The 12,927-nt window shown below is 43.1% G+C and overlaps 1 protein-coding gene across 3 annotated transcripts; it reads left to right on the forward strand.

The window, feature by feature from the left end:
* The first annotated feature begins 1,001 nt into the window (after window positions 1-1,001).
* On the forward strand, window positions 1,002-7,159 carry dcun1d4 (DCN1, defective in cullin neddylation 1, domain containing 4 (S. cerevisiae)). 3 transcript variants are annotated; one of them, XM_073476787.1, is made up of 11 exons: window positions 1,002-1,058; window positions 2,372-2,442; window positions 2,551-2,590; window positions 2,793-2,880; window positions 3,149-3,237; window positions 3,362-3,432; window positions 3,798-3,889; window positions 4,046-4,154; window positions 4,546-4,650; window positions 4,773-4,875; window positions 4,973-7,159. In XM_073476787.1, exons 1-11 carry the CDS (start codon window positions 1,040-1,042, stop codon window positions 5,026-5,028), a joined length of 843 nt encoding a protein of 280 aa, XP_073332888.1. In that variant the 5' UTR covers window positions 1,002-1,039; the 3' UTR covers window positions 5,029-7,159. The 3 variants fall into 3 exon arrangements, with proteins under 3 accessions (XP_073332888.1, XP_073332887.1, XP_073332889.1); XM_073476786.1 differs by lacking the exon at window positions 1,002-1,058 and adding an exon at window positions 1,914-2,049 and having other exon boundaries at window positions 4,973-5,129; XM_073476788.1 differs by lacking the exon at window positions 1,002-1,058 and adding an exon at window positions 2,197-2,282 and having other exon boundaries at window positions 4,973-5,129.
* The last annotated feature ends 5,768 nt before the right edge of the window (window positions 7,160-12,927 follow it).

A 12,927-nucleotide genomic window follows, 5' to 3' on the forward strand; every position in this document is an offset into this window, starting at 1 on the left:
ATCTGAAAAGTAACTAGTTACTAAAGTTATTAAATGAATGTGGCGAGTAGAAAGTGCAATATTTGCATACAAAATGTGGTGGAGTGGAACTGTAAAGTACCAGAAAATGGAAAATACTCAAGTACAAGTACCTCAAAACTGTACTCAAGTAAATTGAGTAAATGTACTTCATTGCTGGTGACACTATGAGACGCAATGGTCTTATCATTACCATTGCAGTGGTCAACCCAGCAGGCTGTTTGCCCAATGTTTTTAATATACTGCTCGACTTGAGTTACCTTCTCTCAGTCAAAAATCCAGCACAGTTTAATGGCCAACAAGTTAATGTCAATGTTACTGATGTTAATAACAAGTTGAGGGCCAACAACGCTGCTGCATTTCAGTACATCCGCTCGTTTTGATTGGTGCGTAGGATGTCCAGTCACCTGACGAGCCCTGCTCACTGTGCTGAACTTTATAAGTAAGCTAACTTTAGCACGCTTTAGGACAGGTCCCTCTGCTCACGTACCAGACTTCTACCGACGTCTAACAACCGGGGACAGAGACGGTAAGAGCTGTCGATACTGGAGCTGGATCCCCACGGCATCGTAAAATGAGACATACCTCACGCTGCCAAAACGTACCGCCACCAATCTCCGCCCGGCTGAGGTGCCAAACGAACGAACCCAAACAGTGGCTGCGCTGGGAGGTCAACTTATGACTCAGTCGACCAATCAGATTCCATCGTGGGATGGTTTCAGGCTTGCACGAGGAAATTCTGATGATGGACGTGCGCGTAGAAATCTCTAGACCAATGAATGACAGAGGCAGCGCGGCCTGTTTGGGAACGCTGACCAATGATATTTGCGCGTGGGAGGGGCCTATTTCTTTTCCCGCCTTTTCGTGACACGACACCTTAAGCGGCCAATCGAGAGCGAGAGTGGGCGGGGACCGAGCGGGCTCAGCCTCAATCATCTTCCGCGGGCGTGGTTTGCGTCGACAAGGCCCGCCTATTGGCCGGTCTGCGGACTTCCCACAGACAGTTGTATGTTTCATAAAAATGCACTCTGATGCGGCAAGTAAGTAGTAACGCTATAGAGGCTTTTCTGCATCAAATTACGAGCAATCGAGGATGCTGCAGAGTCTGTCGCGGAGAAGCAAACAGACGCTTTGTAGCTGCTACGTCTACTTTTAGCCCGTGGCTCTGTGGGCTTTGACGGGAACGAATGAATTCCGTGCTATTTGCTGGTCTCTTTGTATTTGCCAGTGCTGTCTTGGGGCGACAACAAAGGAGAGATAGCCTGTGTAATTTCAGTTGTTTTGGGCACAGGGGAGGTTATATTTGACACGGCAGATACCCTGAAGTTATTTTTCGTGTGTAGCGTTAGAAGTGCCCAGCTGAACGCAGCCGACGTTAGCTAAATTCACAGGGTTTTCGATGGTAATCGGTGTGTTGTGGTCGTACTATTAATCATTACCGAGGATGCACTGTGCGTTTCGACTCAAACTTGGCATCAACGTGATGCCACTGTAAATGGGTCAATTTTTGGTCAACTGCGGACTATTACAGAGAATGAAAATTGTGACGCAGTTGTGTAAAACATCTTTCAGTGCCTGGTGCAGCAGCGCTGTCCGGCTTTGCGGCAGCTACACCAGCTGCTGCAAAACGTCTGCGCAATGCTCGTGTGCCATATGCAGTTAGATTTTTTTTTTAAACAATATAAAATGCATTCAATCAGTTGGGGAAAATGTTGGGGGCAGAGGGGTCTGGAAGAAGTAGTTGTTTGTTAAAGCCTGGGAATTGTAGTTTAGTAAATCAACTAGCTCTGACGTTCCAATGGCCTCTTTAAAGGAAATGGACTACAACGCCCATACGCCTAACTCTCTAGATACTTTGTAAACTCTGTGCAAGTTGCGCGTCTGCACTGCTATTTTAGGTATGCAGCTAGTGCTATCTGCTCGGCTGTGTGTGTTTTTCAGCCTGGTTTTGGCCTCCAGAGATAAATTAAAATCATCGGTGTCTGATGACAGCTGTTGGACGGGGATGTATAGATGACATTTGGCGACGAGGTAGCATGCACGATCACATATTTTCGAGTTTGCGTGTCTTTCGAGTCACTCCCTCAATCGGTGTGAGATATTTTCCTGTCGTTCTCTGAAACGCAAAACCCTGTAGTAAAAATCAGACGAAGGTAATGTGAGCTATGTGGAGTCTATGTTGATCACCGAGAAAAACTATAAAAATCATAGCTTCTTGTTGGTGCTAAGATGATGTCACCTTCTTGTACCCTTGTACTAAGCCTGTAAGTCTGCTCAGGAGCTTGTGTGTTATGCTTTAGCTTGAATCTTCGATGCTATCTTTATTTTTATTTTATTTTTTTGTTGGAAATAGATTTTCAGCTGAATTCCCACTTGACTACACTGGCCAGCATCCATAAGATCCACCACACCTTGCACAGGCTGGTAAATACATATTGACAGCTAGTGTGTTTTTATATGTATGCATGTGCACTGTGTTCATGTGTGTCCTGCTCACAAGCATGTGGTGTTATTCTGTATCTATTATGATAGAACCTGACGGAAGACGTTGGACAGGATAGCCACCCCTCAGGTAATAACTCAGCTTGTCCTTGTGTGTTTTGTGGTCAACTTTAACACGGAGGGCCACGCATTAAATCACTGCCAAAACTTTGTGTCCTTCTGAATAGGATTGCCTGCACTTTCAGTGTCTTTGCATGTTAACCAGAGGAAAATATAGTTTGTCTGCAGTATGTTTTGCTTACTTTCATTCCGTCTTCCCCTTCCTCCCCCAGCTTGTTGCTCCAGAGCCATGCCTCCAAGGAAAAAGAGGAGACCCTCTGCTGGAGATGACATGTCAGCTAAGAAAAGTCGTCAGGACAGGTGGGACAACTCTTCGTTAAGAGTTGTTTTTTTTTTTGTTTGTTTGTTTTTTTAAAAAGACCACCTCACTAGCATGCTGAAAAGTTGGTGTCTGTCTCAAATATGCAGGACCACTTTTAAAGAATGTGCACGTAAAGTTTTTTTTTTTCTTTGCAATTGGGAAAACTATCATGGGAAAGCATTTTTTTAGAATCGCACCGACTCCTTCTGTACTGTGCCGGTTGTATTGCTGCTGCGCTTTTGACAAGAACCTTCTCATCATCTGCAGCGTTTTCAGAAAACATGAAACATCACAAATCCGTGAGGAGGAGACATTTTCAAGTAAAAGATGCCTTGAGTGGTTCTATGAATATGCAGGTGAGGTATTACAATTTAAGGTACCGTGCCACATCATCAAACATTCTTGGTTTACTGCTGATCAGTGGCATAGGTTTTTAGCTGTGCAAGATATGTGGCTACACACTTAAACACTCTAAAATAGGTTGCGACGACGTGGTGGGTCCAGAGGGCATGGAGAAGTTCTGTGAAGACATTGGAGTGGAGCCAGAGAATGTAAGCAGATTTCTTTTTTAATTTTGGTTCTCTCCACAAGTCTTGCAGTGTGGTTACATCTGTATATTGTCGGTGTGCTCGCTTGTCAATCTCTCTCTCATGCTGCCTGTCAAGCCAAGCAACTATTGTTGACACTGTGGTTACATGTACTGGGCATTTCAGTTCATTTTTGATGTTCAAATCAAATATGCACAGTTTGTGTAATCAAAAAAATCAATCAAGGTCACACTCACTATTTACCGTCATTCTCTGTTGTCGCAGTTGTTTTTTGAGACTGACATATAATTGACTTGTCATTTCGGTGGATAGATTAACGCATCCTCTACTTGAGGAAGTCTGTCGCTATAAAGGTTGTTTGTGCCCAGGTGGTGATGCTGGTTCTGGCTTGGAAGCTGGATGCCCAGAGTATGGGATATTTCACTCTCCAGGAGTGGCTCAGAGGCATGGGCTCACTGCAGTACGTCAGTTATCTACTTTTTGTCTTTTTTTTCTTGTTTTTCGAGACTGCTGTGTTTTCTGTCTCGAGCCACATCTTACTAGAGTGCCCTCAGTGCTCAGTAGAGCAGGCGTTGAAGAGCAGAGTATGTCTAAGTCACTTTTCTGTTCTTGTCAGGTGCGACTCCACAGAGAGGCTGAGGAACTCGCTCGACTACCTGAGATCTGTCCTAAACGACAGCACCAGTTTTAAGCTCATTTACAGATATGCCTTTGATTTCGCTCGGGTGAGTCAAGCACTGTCCTTTCTGCAAAGACGCTCAGCATTGCTAAAACAGTTGATTTAAAATACAGCTGATTGCTAAGTGTGCCTTGTGATGTTTTATTCAAGCCAACTTTCAGACCTCATCTTGATGTTTTGAGCAGGACAAGTTATTTACCTGAAAGCAGCTATGATTTCAGGAAAGCAACTCACTCTGATACGGTGAATTAATATACAAATGGTGAATGAAGGCATGGTGCAGTGACTGTGATGATATTTTAGGAATTCAGCCTGTTTTGTGTATTGGACAAATGTTTGATGCTAAGGATGTTAATACACCACCTCTCTATTTAAATAGTGGTGGACATTTTGCATTGATTTAATTTAATGACGCTTTGGGTGTTTTAATTGGACAGGAAAAGGATCAGAGGAGTTTGGACTTGAACACAGCCAAGTGTATGCTGGGGCTTCTTTTGGGGAAGACGTGGCCTCTGTTCCCTGTGTTTAATCAGTTTTTAGAGGTAAGCAAACATACAGTAGTTGTGTCTAAGATTGTTTGAAATCCTTTTTGACCTTTTAAAAATGGTTGAAGCCATTCTTACTATATCCTCTTACTATAAGCCATTTATTTCCCTTTCTTCAGCAATCCAAGTACAAAGTCATCAACAAAGACCAATGGTGCAATGTCTTAGAGTTCAGCAGGACAATCAACCTGGACCTCAGTAACTATGATGAAGATGGCGCCTGTAAGTAAACGCACATCTACACATAAATGTGACAGCAGAGCGACATGTTAGTGTCACACAAATCTAACTCTGATACTCTGTGTTGTCCTCTCATCAGGGCCAGTTTTGTTGGACGAGTTTGTGGAATGGTACAAGGAAAGACAGATGTCATAGGCGCAGAGTGAAAAGGAAAAAAATACAGCTGTGACAACGACTATGAGAATCAACAACCAATAAGTAAACAATACAAAAATGGTAAAGCAGTGACAGTGGGTGCTTCCTGGTAGAGAAGGGGGTTCGGGCTGTGGGTGGGCTAGGGTGGGGGCGCTGGGTTTGCAGCGTTGGTGCATGCTGCCCAGAGCGCGGAGGCGGAGGGCTGCCATTGTGGAGTTATGTTCCCCTACCGAAGTTGCATAGTGGGCAAGCTTGCAGCAATCCCCCCAGTGGCATTGCTCTCTCTCACTGTGACATGTCATATTGCTGTCTGTGTTAGGATAACATGGTATCATATGTGGACGATGGAAGTAGAATGGTATAGTGTGGGAGAATCACTCCTCACCCCTTGTCTTCAGCACAGAGAAACCAACAGCAGTGACCATTCATGCATTGTGTCTGAGTCTTAAACAGGGTCACTTTGACCTGGGCACATTTCAATATTATATATCTGTGCAATGAACTTGAACTTGAGCTTTTCTGGACAGATGGCACTAACGTTTGTTTTTCATATTTTGAGTTAGATAGGAGTTCTTCAAGAAGCACACTGTGTCAAATGGTTGATCGCAGGTTTCTGGTGCCTGTGTTGTTTACTATTGATTTGTGCCAGTTTTTTTTTTGTTTGTTTGTTTTTTCCCTCCATTTTTTTCCCCCTCCTGCTGTTTTGCTCCAGCTAATGCTAACAGTTTGCTAACCCCCTGCAAAGGCTTCAGACCTCATAACACCAAACAAATCAGCATTGCTGCTTACTAACTCTTATTACAGTACAGCGGTGAGCCACTAGTGCTCTGATCAGCATTTATTGGTCTCACGACCAATTTATGTATCTACGTTGTGTAGGTAAGAGTATTATTGTGCCTCAAAACATGGAAGTCACTTTGTGTGTCCCACACACATACCAACAAACCCAAATGTATATACACGTGTGAGAACACATACAACACACATACGCACACACATGTTCACGTACACACAGACACACTGAGTGGTCAGGGATTATTTCAGGATGAATTGAGACTGTTTGGGCTGTGTTATAAGTTGACATAGAGATAGTTGGTGTCCATTTTGTCTTGATATGTGACATCTGTTTTGTCCTCTTTAGTCCACTGATAGTTTCAGGTCTCCTCTTTCTAGTAGCATCTCTCCCAACACTGACAGTGTTAATATAATACAGTGAAAACCAGTTACCCTCTCAGGACGAGGTCCTTAAGGCTGGAGTAGAAAGGTAGGTTTGCTGAAAGCATTGCATTGTACCACCCATAGGATCTAATCAAATCAATGGACACTGACAGTTTGGAACTGTGTGATGATGCTATGCCGTTCTTTTCGCCTAGTATAATGTTCTCGTAACACTTGTATAAATTTTTGTCTTTGGCTGTGGTGTGATGCTGAAACATCAGATTTAATATTTGCATGCATGCTCCAACAGAGCCTTTTGTGAATGGATGAGATTTTTTGAAAACATTTTTTCCAAACGCGTTTTGGTTTTGTACAGGAATTTGTGCAAGTGTTTTGTGCTTAATTTGATATTCACGATCATGTTCGCTTAATTCTGATGAACAACATGATTGTGTCTATTAAGACCTGGAACACACCTGTAACCTCACGGTGGAACAGGAGTTCCCTCCTGCATTTACCCCATCATACACATCCTTACACATGCTGTAAAATTTTAGGTAGCTGCAGTTAGGAAACAGGATCTAATTTTATTTATTGGAAGATCATAACTTGTTTTGCAACTTTTACATCACACTGTCATGATACACATAAAATACACATTTCAATTTGTTGTGAAGATAACACACATCAGCTCATGTGTCATTGACATCCACTGCTGCTGAACTATATGAAAGCCTCTATTGTCATTACAATGTTTCAACCATCAGCACAACATCTATGATTGAAGTAGTTGTTGGATTGCTTACCAAATACTGTGTAGAGATCAATGTTTTAGTATTCTCCCACGACAATGCAGGAGGATGAACACCCTTGTCCCAACTGTATATATGTATGTAAACTATGTAAGTGTCTATATGTCTGTTTTCACTATAACCTATGTCTATATACATAAATAAAAGGGTTTATTAACTTACTGGCTTATAATTGGGTTCTTTAGTTAATAGTTTGTCCATAACAAGAAAACATTGAGTGCCGTTAGTTATACTATCATTGCTGTTGTCATTATTTAGATGTAATTATCATGACAAATGAAAGATGCATTAAATTGTTCAGAGATAAGGTTTAATTAAGTTCTCTTGAGTGTATTAATAATGCATGACCACAAATGATATGGATTCTTGCAAAATTGATTAGAAAGACATGTTTCTAATGTTTGAATTAAGAAAAAAATTTACAGAAATAAGGCATATCTGAAAGATAAATATGGTCCTCTACAGCACTCTATAACAGTTTCACACAAAAAATTGATAGTATTTACAATACATTTCAAGCTTAAAGTGTACAATTTGTAGCAATTTACATGTATTATTCACTTTTTTTAATGGCCATATGTGTGTATTGTAACTTGACGTGAAAAATGAGACCTTTCCCATCTCTCTCGGTTGCCTATACAAGCCTGTGGACAATGTGTTCAAGTTGTTTAATGCTGCTGCACTGCGAATTTCTGTGGACTCAGGTCAGATTTTCCGCGACAGTCCAAAGGATGTGACTTTATGCACGTTCTCAAGTCCAGTAACATGAACTAACGACTGGCCGCAGGCACAACACACAATTTCCATAGAGCCCTTTTAGTAAGTATGAACTAGAATATCCAGTAATTACCAATATTTTCGTAATTCAAAAGCAAATGTATGAATTGTCACAAATGTGCTTGTTTTGTCAATATTTAGGATGTACTGACGTCTTTATTAAACATGACTAATGTTGTTTGTGGGATCAAAATAGTCTCCCAAGATTTGTGACGTAATTAAAGAAGGGTTAGGTTCCACTCTGTTCCTGTTCTGTTGTAGATGGGGTCTGGTGCCCGCCAACCCTTGTTTCATACTGCTTTGTGGGGAACCCCATTTAAACTCTACTGCCTCATCTGGTGGTGGTGTTGCTGGAATAGGAGGTGGCCTCTCCTGCAGTGGTTCAATACCTCCAATGTTATGCCTCCTGTACTGGGGAATGTCATACCACGTATCTGTCGCTCTTTTCTCTGGAGGGTTGATGACCTTCTCGGGCCTTCGATTGTAAAAACTGCTGTCAACTTGTGGGCCACGGTCATCAAATAGAGGAGATGCACCCTCATCTAATTTTTCAGCTTGTGTGTCCCACTTTTGTCTCGCTGATGACATGGCTTTTAGGGCACTGAGGCCTTTCTTTTCTCTCCTGTCCTCAGGTACAGCCCTCGAAATTTCCTTTAAGCTGTCAGGTAAGTTGTCAAACTTGTCAAGAGCTCTGCTGGATGCAAGAAGAACACTGTTTGCACTAAGTGATGAGTACTTATGCATTAGTGTCCCACCATCACTTTTATCACTGGAGTAGTTGAAGGAGTGAAGGAGGGGAAGTTCTGGCTGTGCAGATGGAGATGATAAACCTGTATCCAGTTGTCTCCTCGTACTGGAGATAGAAAGGTCAGATGGCTGTCGGCTGATGCCAGTCCACCTTATCTCAGGCGGCAGGTCCACATCTGTGGTGTGTTTGGACTGCTCGATCCTCTTCCTTATTACATCATCGAAGTTCATACTGGGTACTCTCCTTGGGGCAAGAGATTCATTTCTGCCTCCCACACTATGCAATGGGCCTTCTTGTGCAACACTTACTATTTCAGCCCCTGTATGTCTTTGGTTTGTACGGTCTGTAGTCGGGCCACTGAAAATATGACATTTATAAGTGATGAGGGAGTTATTATCTGTCACCCCTAACATATCTGATGGATGTCTGCTTTGCTTTGCAGTGTATCCTGTCCCCTCATGTTCGTTTTCGCTTGAGGAAGACGAGGAACTACTTGATTCTGATGATGGTGCCTTGACATTCATACTCCTATTAGTGCGTTGGACACCGAGACTTAGGTCAGGACCACTGTGGTCTATTGTGTCAGGAGCCTTTTCACTCAACTTGATATCGAGGTACTTCCTAAAATGTGGATCACCAAAACTAGTCAACATTGTTTCTGGGGTTGACTTTTCTTCAGTTTTGGGGAGGCTGTAGTCTTTTCTTAATCTTTCTTTATTCTCCACTGAATTGTCATCTTGACCCATCAAACTGGGAGAAGCCTTCTCTCGGGTTAGAGATGATTGTGTGTGGTTGATTTCTCCGATTCCTACTCCCCATCTCTTTCGTCTTGTTCTGCTGGTGGGGGAGACAGGTGGAGGTGATGGGGGCAGATTTGGTTCATGTGATGTGATTTCAATACGCTTTCTGAAACGGGAGATGCCAAGATTCATTGAGGCCCACCGTGACTCCAGTTCTGAGGTTATCACTGGCGCTGTGTTGATGTTGTCACTTGTTTTGTCCCCCACACCATCTGCGAATACTGTATACTTTGATAACTTGATATCATGGTCTGTCTTTGGACTGCGAGAAGTATGTAACACTGGGATCTTTGGAGACCAACTGAACTTCTTTTCTGTGGCCTTTGATATGGTAGATGCATCCAGTCCTAGTTTAGTATGGTCTCTGTTCTCATCCTCACTGTCACTTGTGGAAGAGTTGGATTGTTGAGATCCGTGAGACACACCACTCTGATTCGCACTTGGTTCTGGGGATAGTGCTTTGATATCAAGGCGTCTCTTGACAAGGGGGATACTCCTATCCAAGTCAGGCAATTTTGTCTGGAGTGTATTACTTGTAATTCCCACAGTAGTCCTGTCCCTTTCAACTTTTACAGGTAGGTCTGAACTCTCACCTTCACTCTCATTACTGCTGGAAGAGTCAGGTGGAGGTGAACTTGCCCTGATATCCAGGCGTCTTTTGACATGGGGAGCACTGCTAAGACCCAGTCGAGGCCATCTTGAACCTGGATCTAGATCTGGTTCTGCTTTTCTTGGGGGGTTGATGAAACCTTGCATACCCTCCTCTTGCTCGTCTGAGCTGCTTGATGAGGAAGAGGAACTCATTTTGATAGCTTCTTCTCTCTTCCCTTCCCTCCCACTACTTACTAATGACTGAGGAGTTGGTGATGGGGCTTTGATGTCCAAACGTCTCCTGATGCGAGTAGTATTACCAAGATCTACAGCTGGCCACTGTTTTTCTGGATCATGACTTACTGTTTGAGATACTTTAAATGGAAGACCTGCAATTACCAGCAAGTCTGGCCTCTCCTTCTTTGTGTGATGCGTTGTTTCATCCTCACTACTAGATGATGACTCAGAAGCTGGTGATGGTACTTTGATATCCAGACGCCTCTTGATGCGTGTAGTATACCCGAGATCGAGGACAGGCCACTGTGTTTGTGGGTCATTATATGCAGTTTGAGACACTTTAATCGGAAGACTTGCCATGTTGGTCTGTCCTTGCTCTTGTTTCTCTATTTGGCCTGTTGTTTCACCTTCACTGTCACTACTAGATGATGACTCCGAGTCAGGTGTTGGTGCTTTGACATTAGTTTGAGATACTTTTATTGGAAGCTTTGCCATATTGGTTTGCCCTTGCTCCTGTTTCTTTGTGTGGCCTGTTGTTTCATTCTCACTGTCACTGCTAGATGATGATTCAGAGTCAGGCGAAGGGGCTTTGATGTCCATACGCCGCTTGATGCGTGCAGTATGCTCAAGATCTAGGAGAGGCCACTGTGTTTGTGGGTCATTACTTGCAGTACGAGATACTTTAATTGGACGACTTTCCATGTTTATCTGTCCTTGCTCCTGTTTCTTTATTTGGCCTGTTGTTTCTGTTTCACTGTCACTACTAGAAGATGATTCAGAGTCAGGTTTTTGTGCTTTGATATTAGGTTGCCATGCTTTAATTGGAAGCCTTGCCATGTTGGTCTGTCCCTGCTCCTGTTTCTTTATGTGGCCAGTTTTTTCATCCCCGCTGTCACTACTAGAGGATGACTCAGAAGCTGGTGATGGTACTTTGATATCCAGACGCCTCTTGATGCGTGTTGTATGCTCAAGATCTAGGACCGGCCACTGTGTTTGTGGGTCATGACTTGCAGTTTGGGATACTTTAATTGGAAGTCTTGCTGTGTTGGTCTCCCATTGCTCCCGTTTCTTTTTTTGGCCTGTTGTTTCAGCTTCACTGTCACTACTAGAAGATGAATCAGAATCAGTTTTTGGTGCTTTGACATTAGGTTGAGATACTTTTATTGGAGGCTTTACCATGTTGGTCTGTCCTTGCTCCTGTTTCTTTATGTGACCAGTTTTTTCATCCTCACTGTCACTGTTAGATGATGATGATTCAGAGTCAGGTGAAGGTGCTTTGATATCCAGACGCCTCTTGATGCGTGTAGTATGCCCAAGATCTAGGACCGGCCACTGTGTTTGCAGGTCAGGATTTACAGTTTGAGAGACTTGAAATGGAAGTCCTCCACTGTCCACCTTGCCTAGCATCTGCTTCTTTTTTAGCCCTGTTTTTTCAGCTTCACTGTCACTACTAGAAGATGACTCAGAGTCGGGTCTTGGTGCTTTGACATTAGTTTGAGATACTTTTATTGGAAGCTTTGCCATGTTGGCTTGTCCTTGCTCCTGTTTCTTTATGTGGCCAGTTTTTTCATCCTCACTGTCACTACTAGAGGATGACTTAGAAGCCGGTGATGGTACTTTGATATCCAGACGCCTCTTGATGCGTGTTGTATGCTCAAGATCTAGGAGAGGCCACTGTGTTTGTGGGTCATTACTTGCAATATGAGATACTTTAATCGGAGGCCTTGCCTTGTTGATCTGTCCTTGCTCCTGTTTCTTTTTTTGGCCTGTTGTTTCAGCTTCACTGTCACTACTAGAAGATGAATCAGAATCAGTTTTTGGTGCTTTGATATTAGGTTGAGATACTTTTATTGGAGGCTTTACCATGTTGGTCTGTCCTTGCTCCTGTTTCTTTATGTGACCAGTTTTTTCATCCTCACTGTCACTGTTAGATGATGATGATTCAGAGTCATGTGAAGGTGCTTTGATATCCAGACGCCTCTTGATGTGTGTAGTATGCGCAAGATCTAGGACCGGCCACTGTGTTTGCAGGTCAGGATTTACAGTTTGAGAGACTTGAAATGGAAGTCCTCCACTGTCCAACTTGCCTAGCATCTGCTTCTTTTTTAGCCCTGTTTTTTCAGCTTCACTGTCACTACTAGAAGATGACTCAGAGTCGGGTCTTGGTGCTTTGACATTAGTTTGAGATACTTTTATTGGAAGCTTTGCCATGTTGGCTTGTCTTTGCTCCTGTTTCTTTATGTGGCCAGTTTTTTCATTCTCACTGTCACTACTAGAGGATGACTCAGAAGCTGGTGATGGTACTTTGATATCCAGACGCCTCTTGATGCGTGTTGTATGCTCAAGATCTAGGACCGGCCACTGTGTTTGTGGGTCATAACTCTCAGTTTGGGATACTTTAATTGGAAGTCTTGCTGTGTTGGTCTCCCATTGCTCCCGTTTCTTTTTTTGGCCTGTTGTTTCAGCTTCACTATCACTACTAGAAGATGACTCAGAGTCACGTCTTGGTGCTTTGACATTAGTTTGAGAAACTTTTATTGGAAGCTTTGCCATATTGGCTTGTCCTTGCTCCTGTTTCTTTATGTGGCCAGTTTTTTCATCCCCACTGTCACTACTAGAAGATGACTCAGAAGCTGGTGATGGTACTTTGATATCCAGACGCCTCTTGATGCGTGTTGTATGCTCAAGATCTAGGACCGGCCACTGTGTTTGTGGGTCATAACTTGCAGTTTGGGATACTTTAATTGGAAGTCTTGCTGTGTTGGTCTCCCATTGC

Source organism: Pagrus major, chromosome 11, assembly GCF_040436345.1.
Source record: "Pagrus major chromosome 11, Pma_NU_1.0".
Classification (NCBI taxonomy): domain Eukaryota; kingdom Metazoa; phylum Chordata; class Actinopteri; order Spariformes; family Sparidae; genus Pagrus; species Pagrus major.

Bases quoted from the DNA above. Each gene is read 5' to 3' on its own strand.
- dcun1d4 (XM_073476786.1), top strand. From the start codon at position 2,004: ATGACAGCTGTTGGACGGGGATGTATAGATGACATTTGGCGACGAG. The intron at 2,443-2,550 runs GTAAATACATAT...CTATTATGATAG, and splicing joins ACCACACCTTGCACAGGCTG to AACCTGACGGAAGACGTTGG. The intron at 3,890-4,045 runs GTACGTCAGTTA...TGTTCTTGTCAG, and splicing joins AGAGGCATGGGCTCACTGCA to GTGCGACTCCACAGAGAGGC.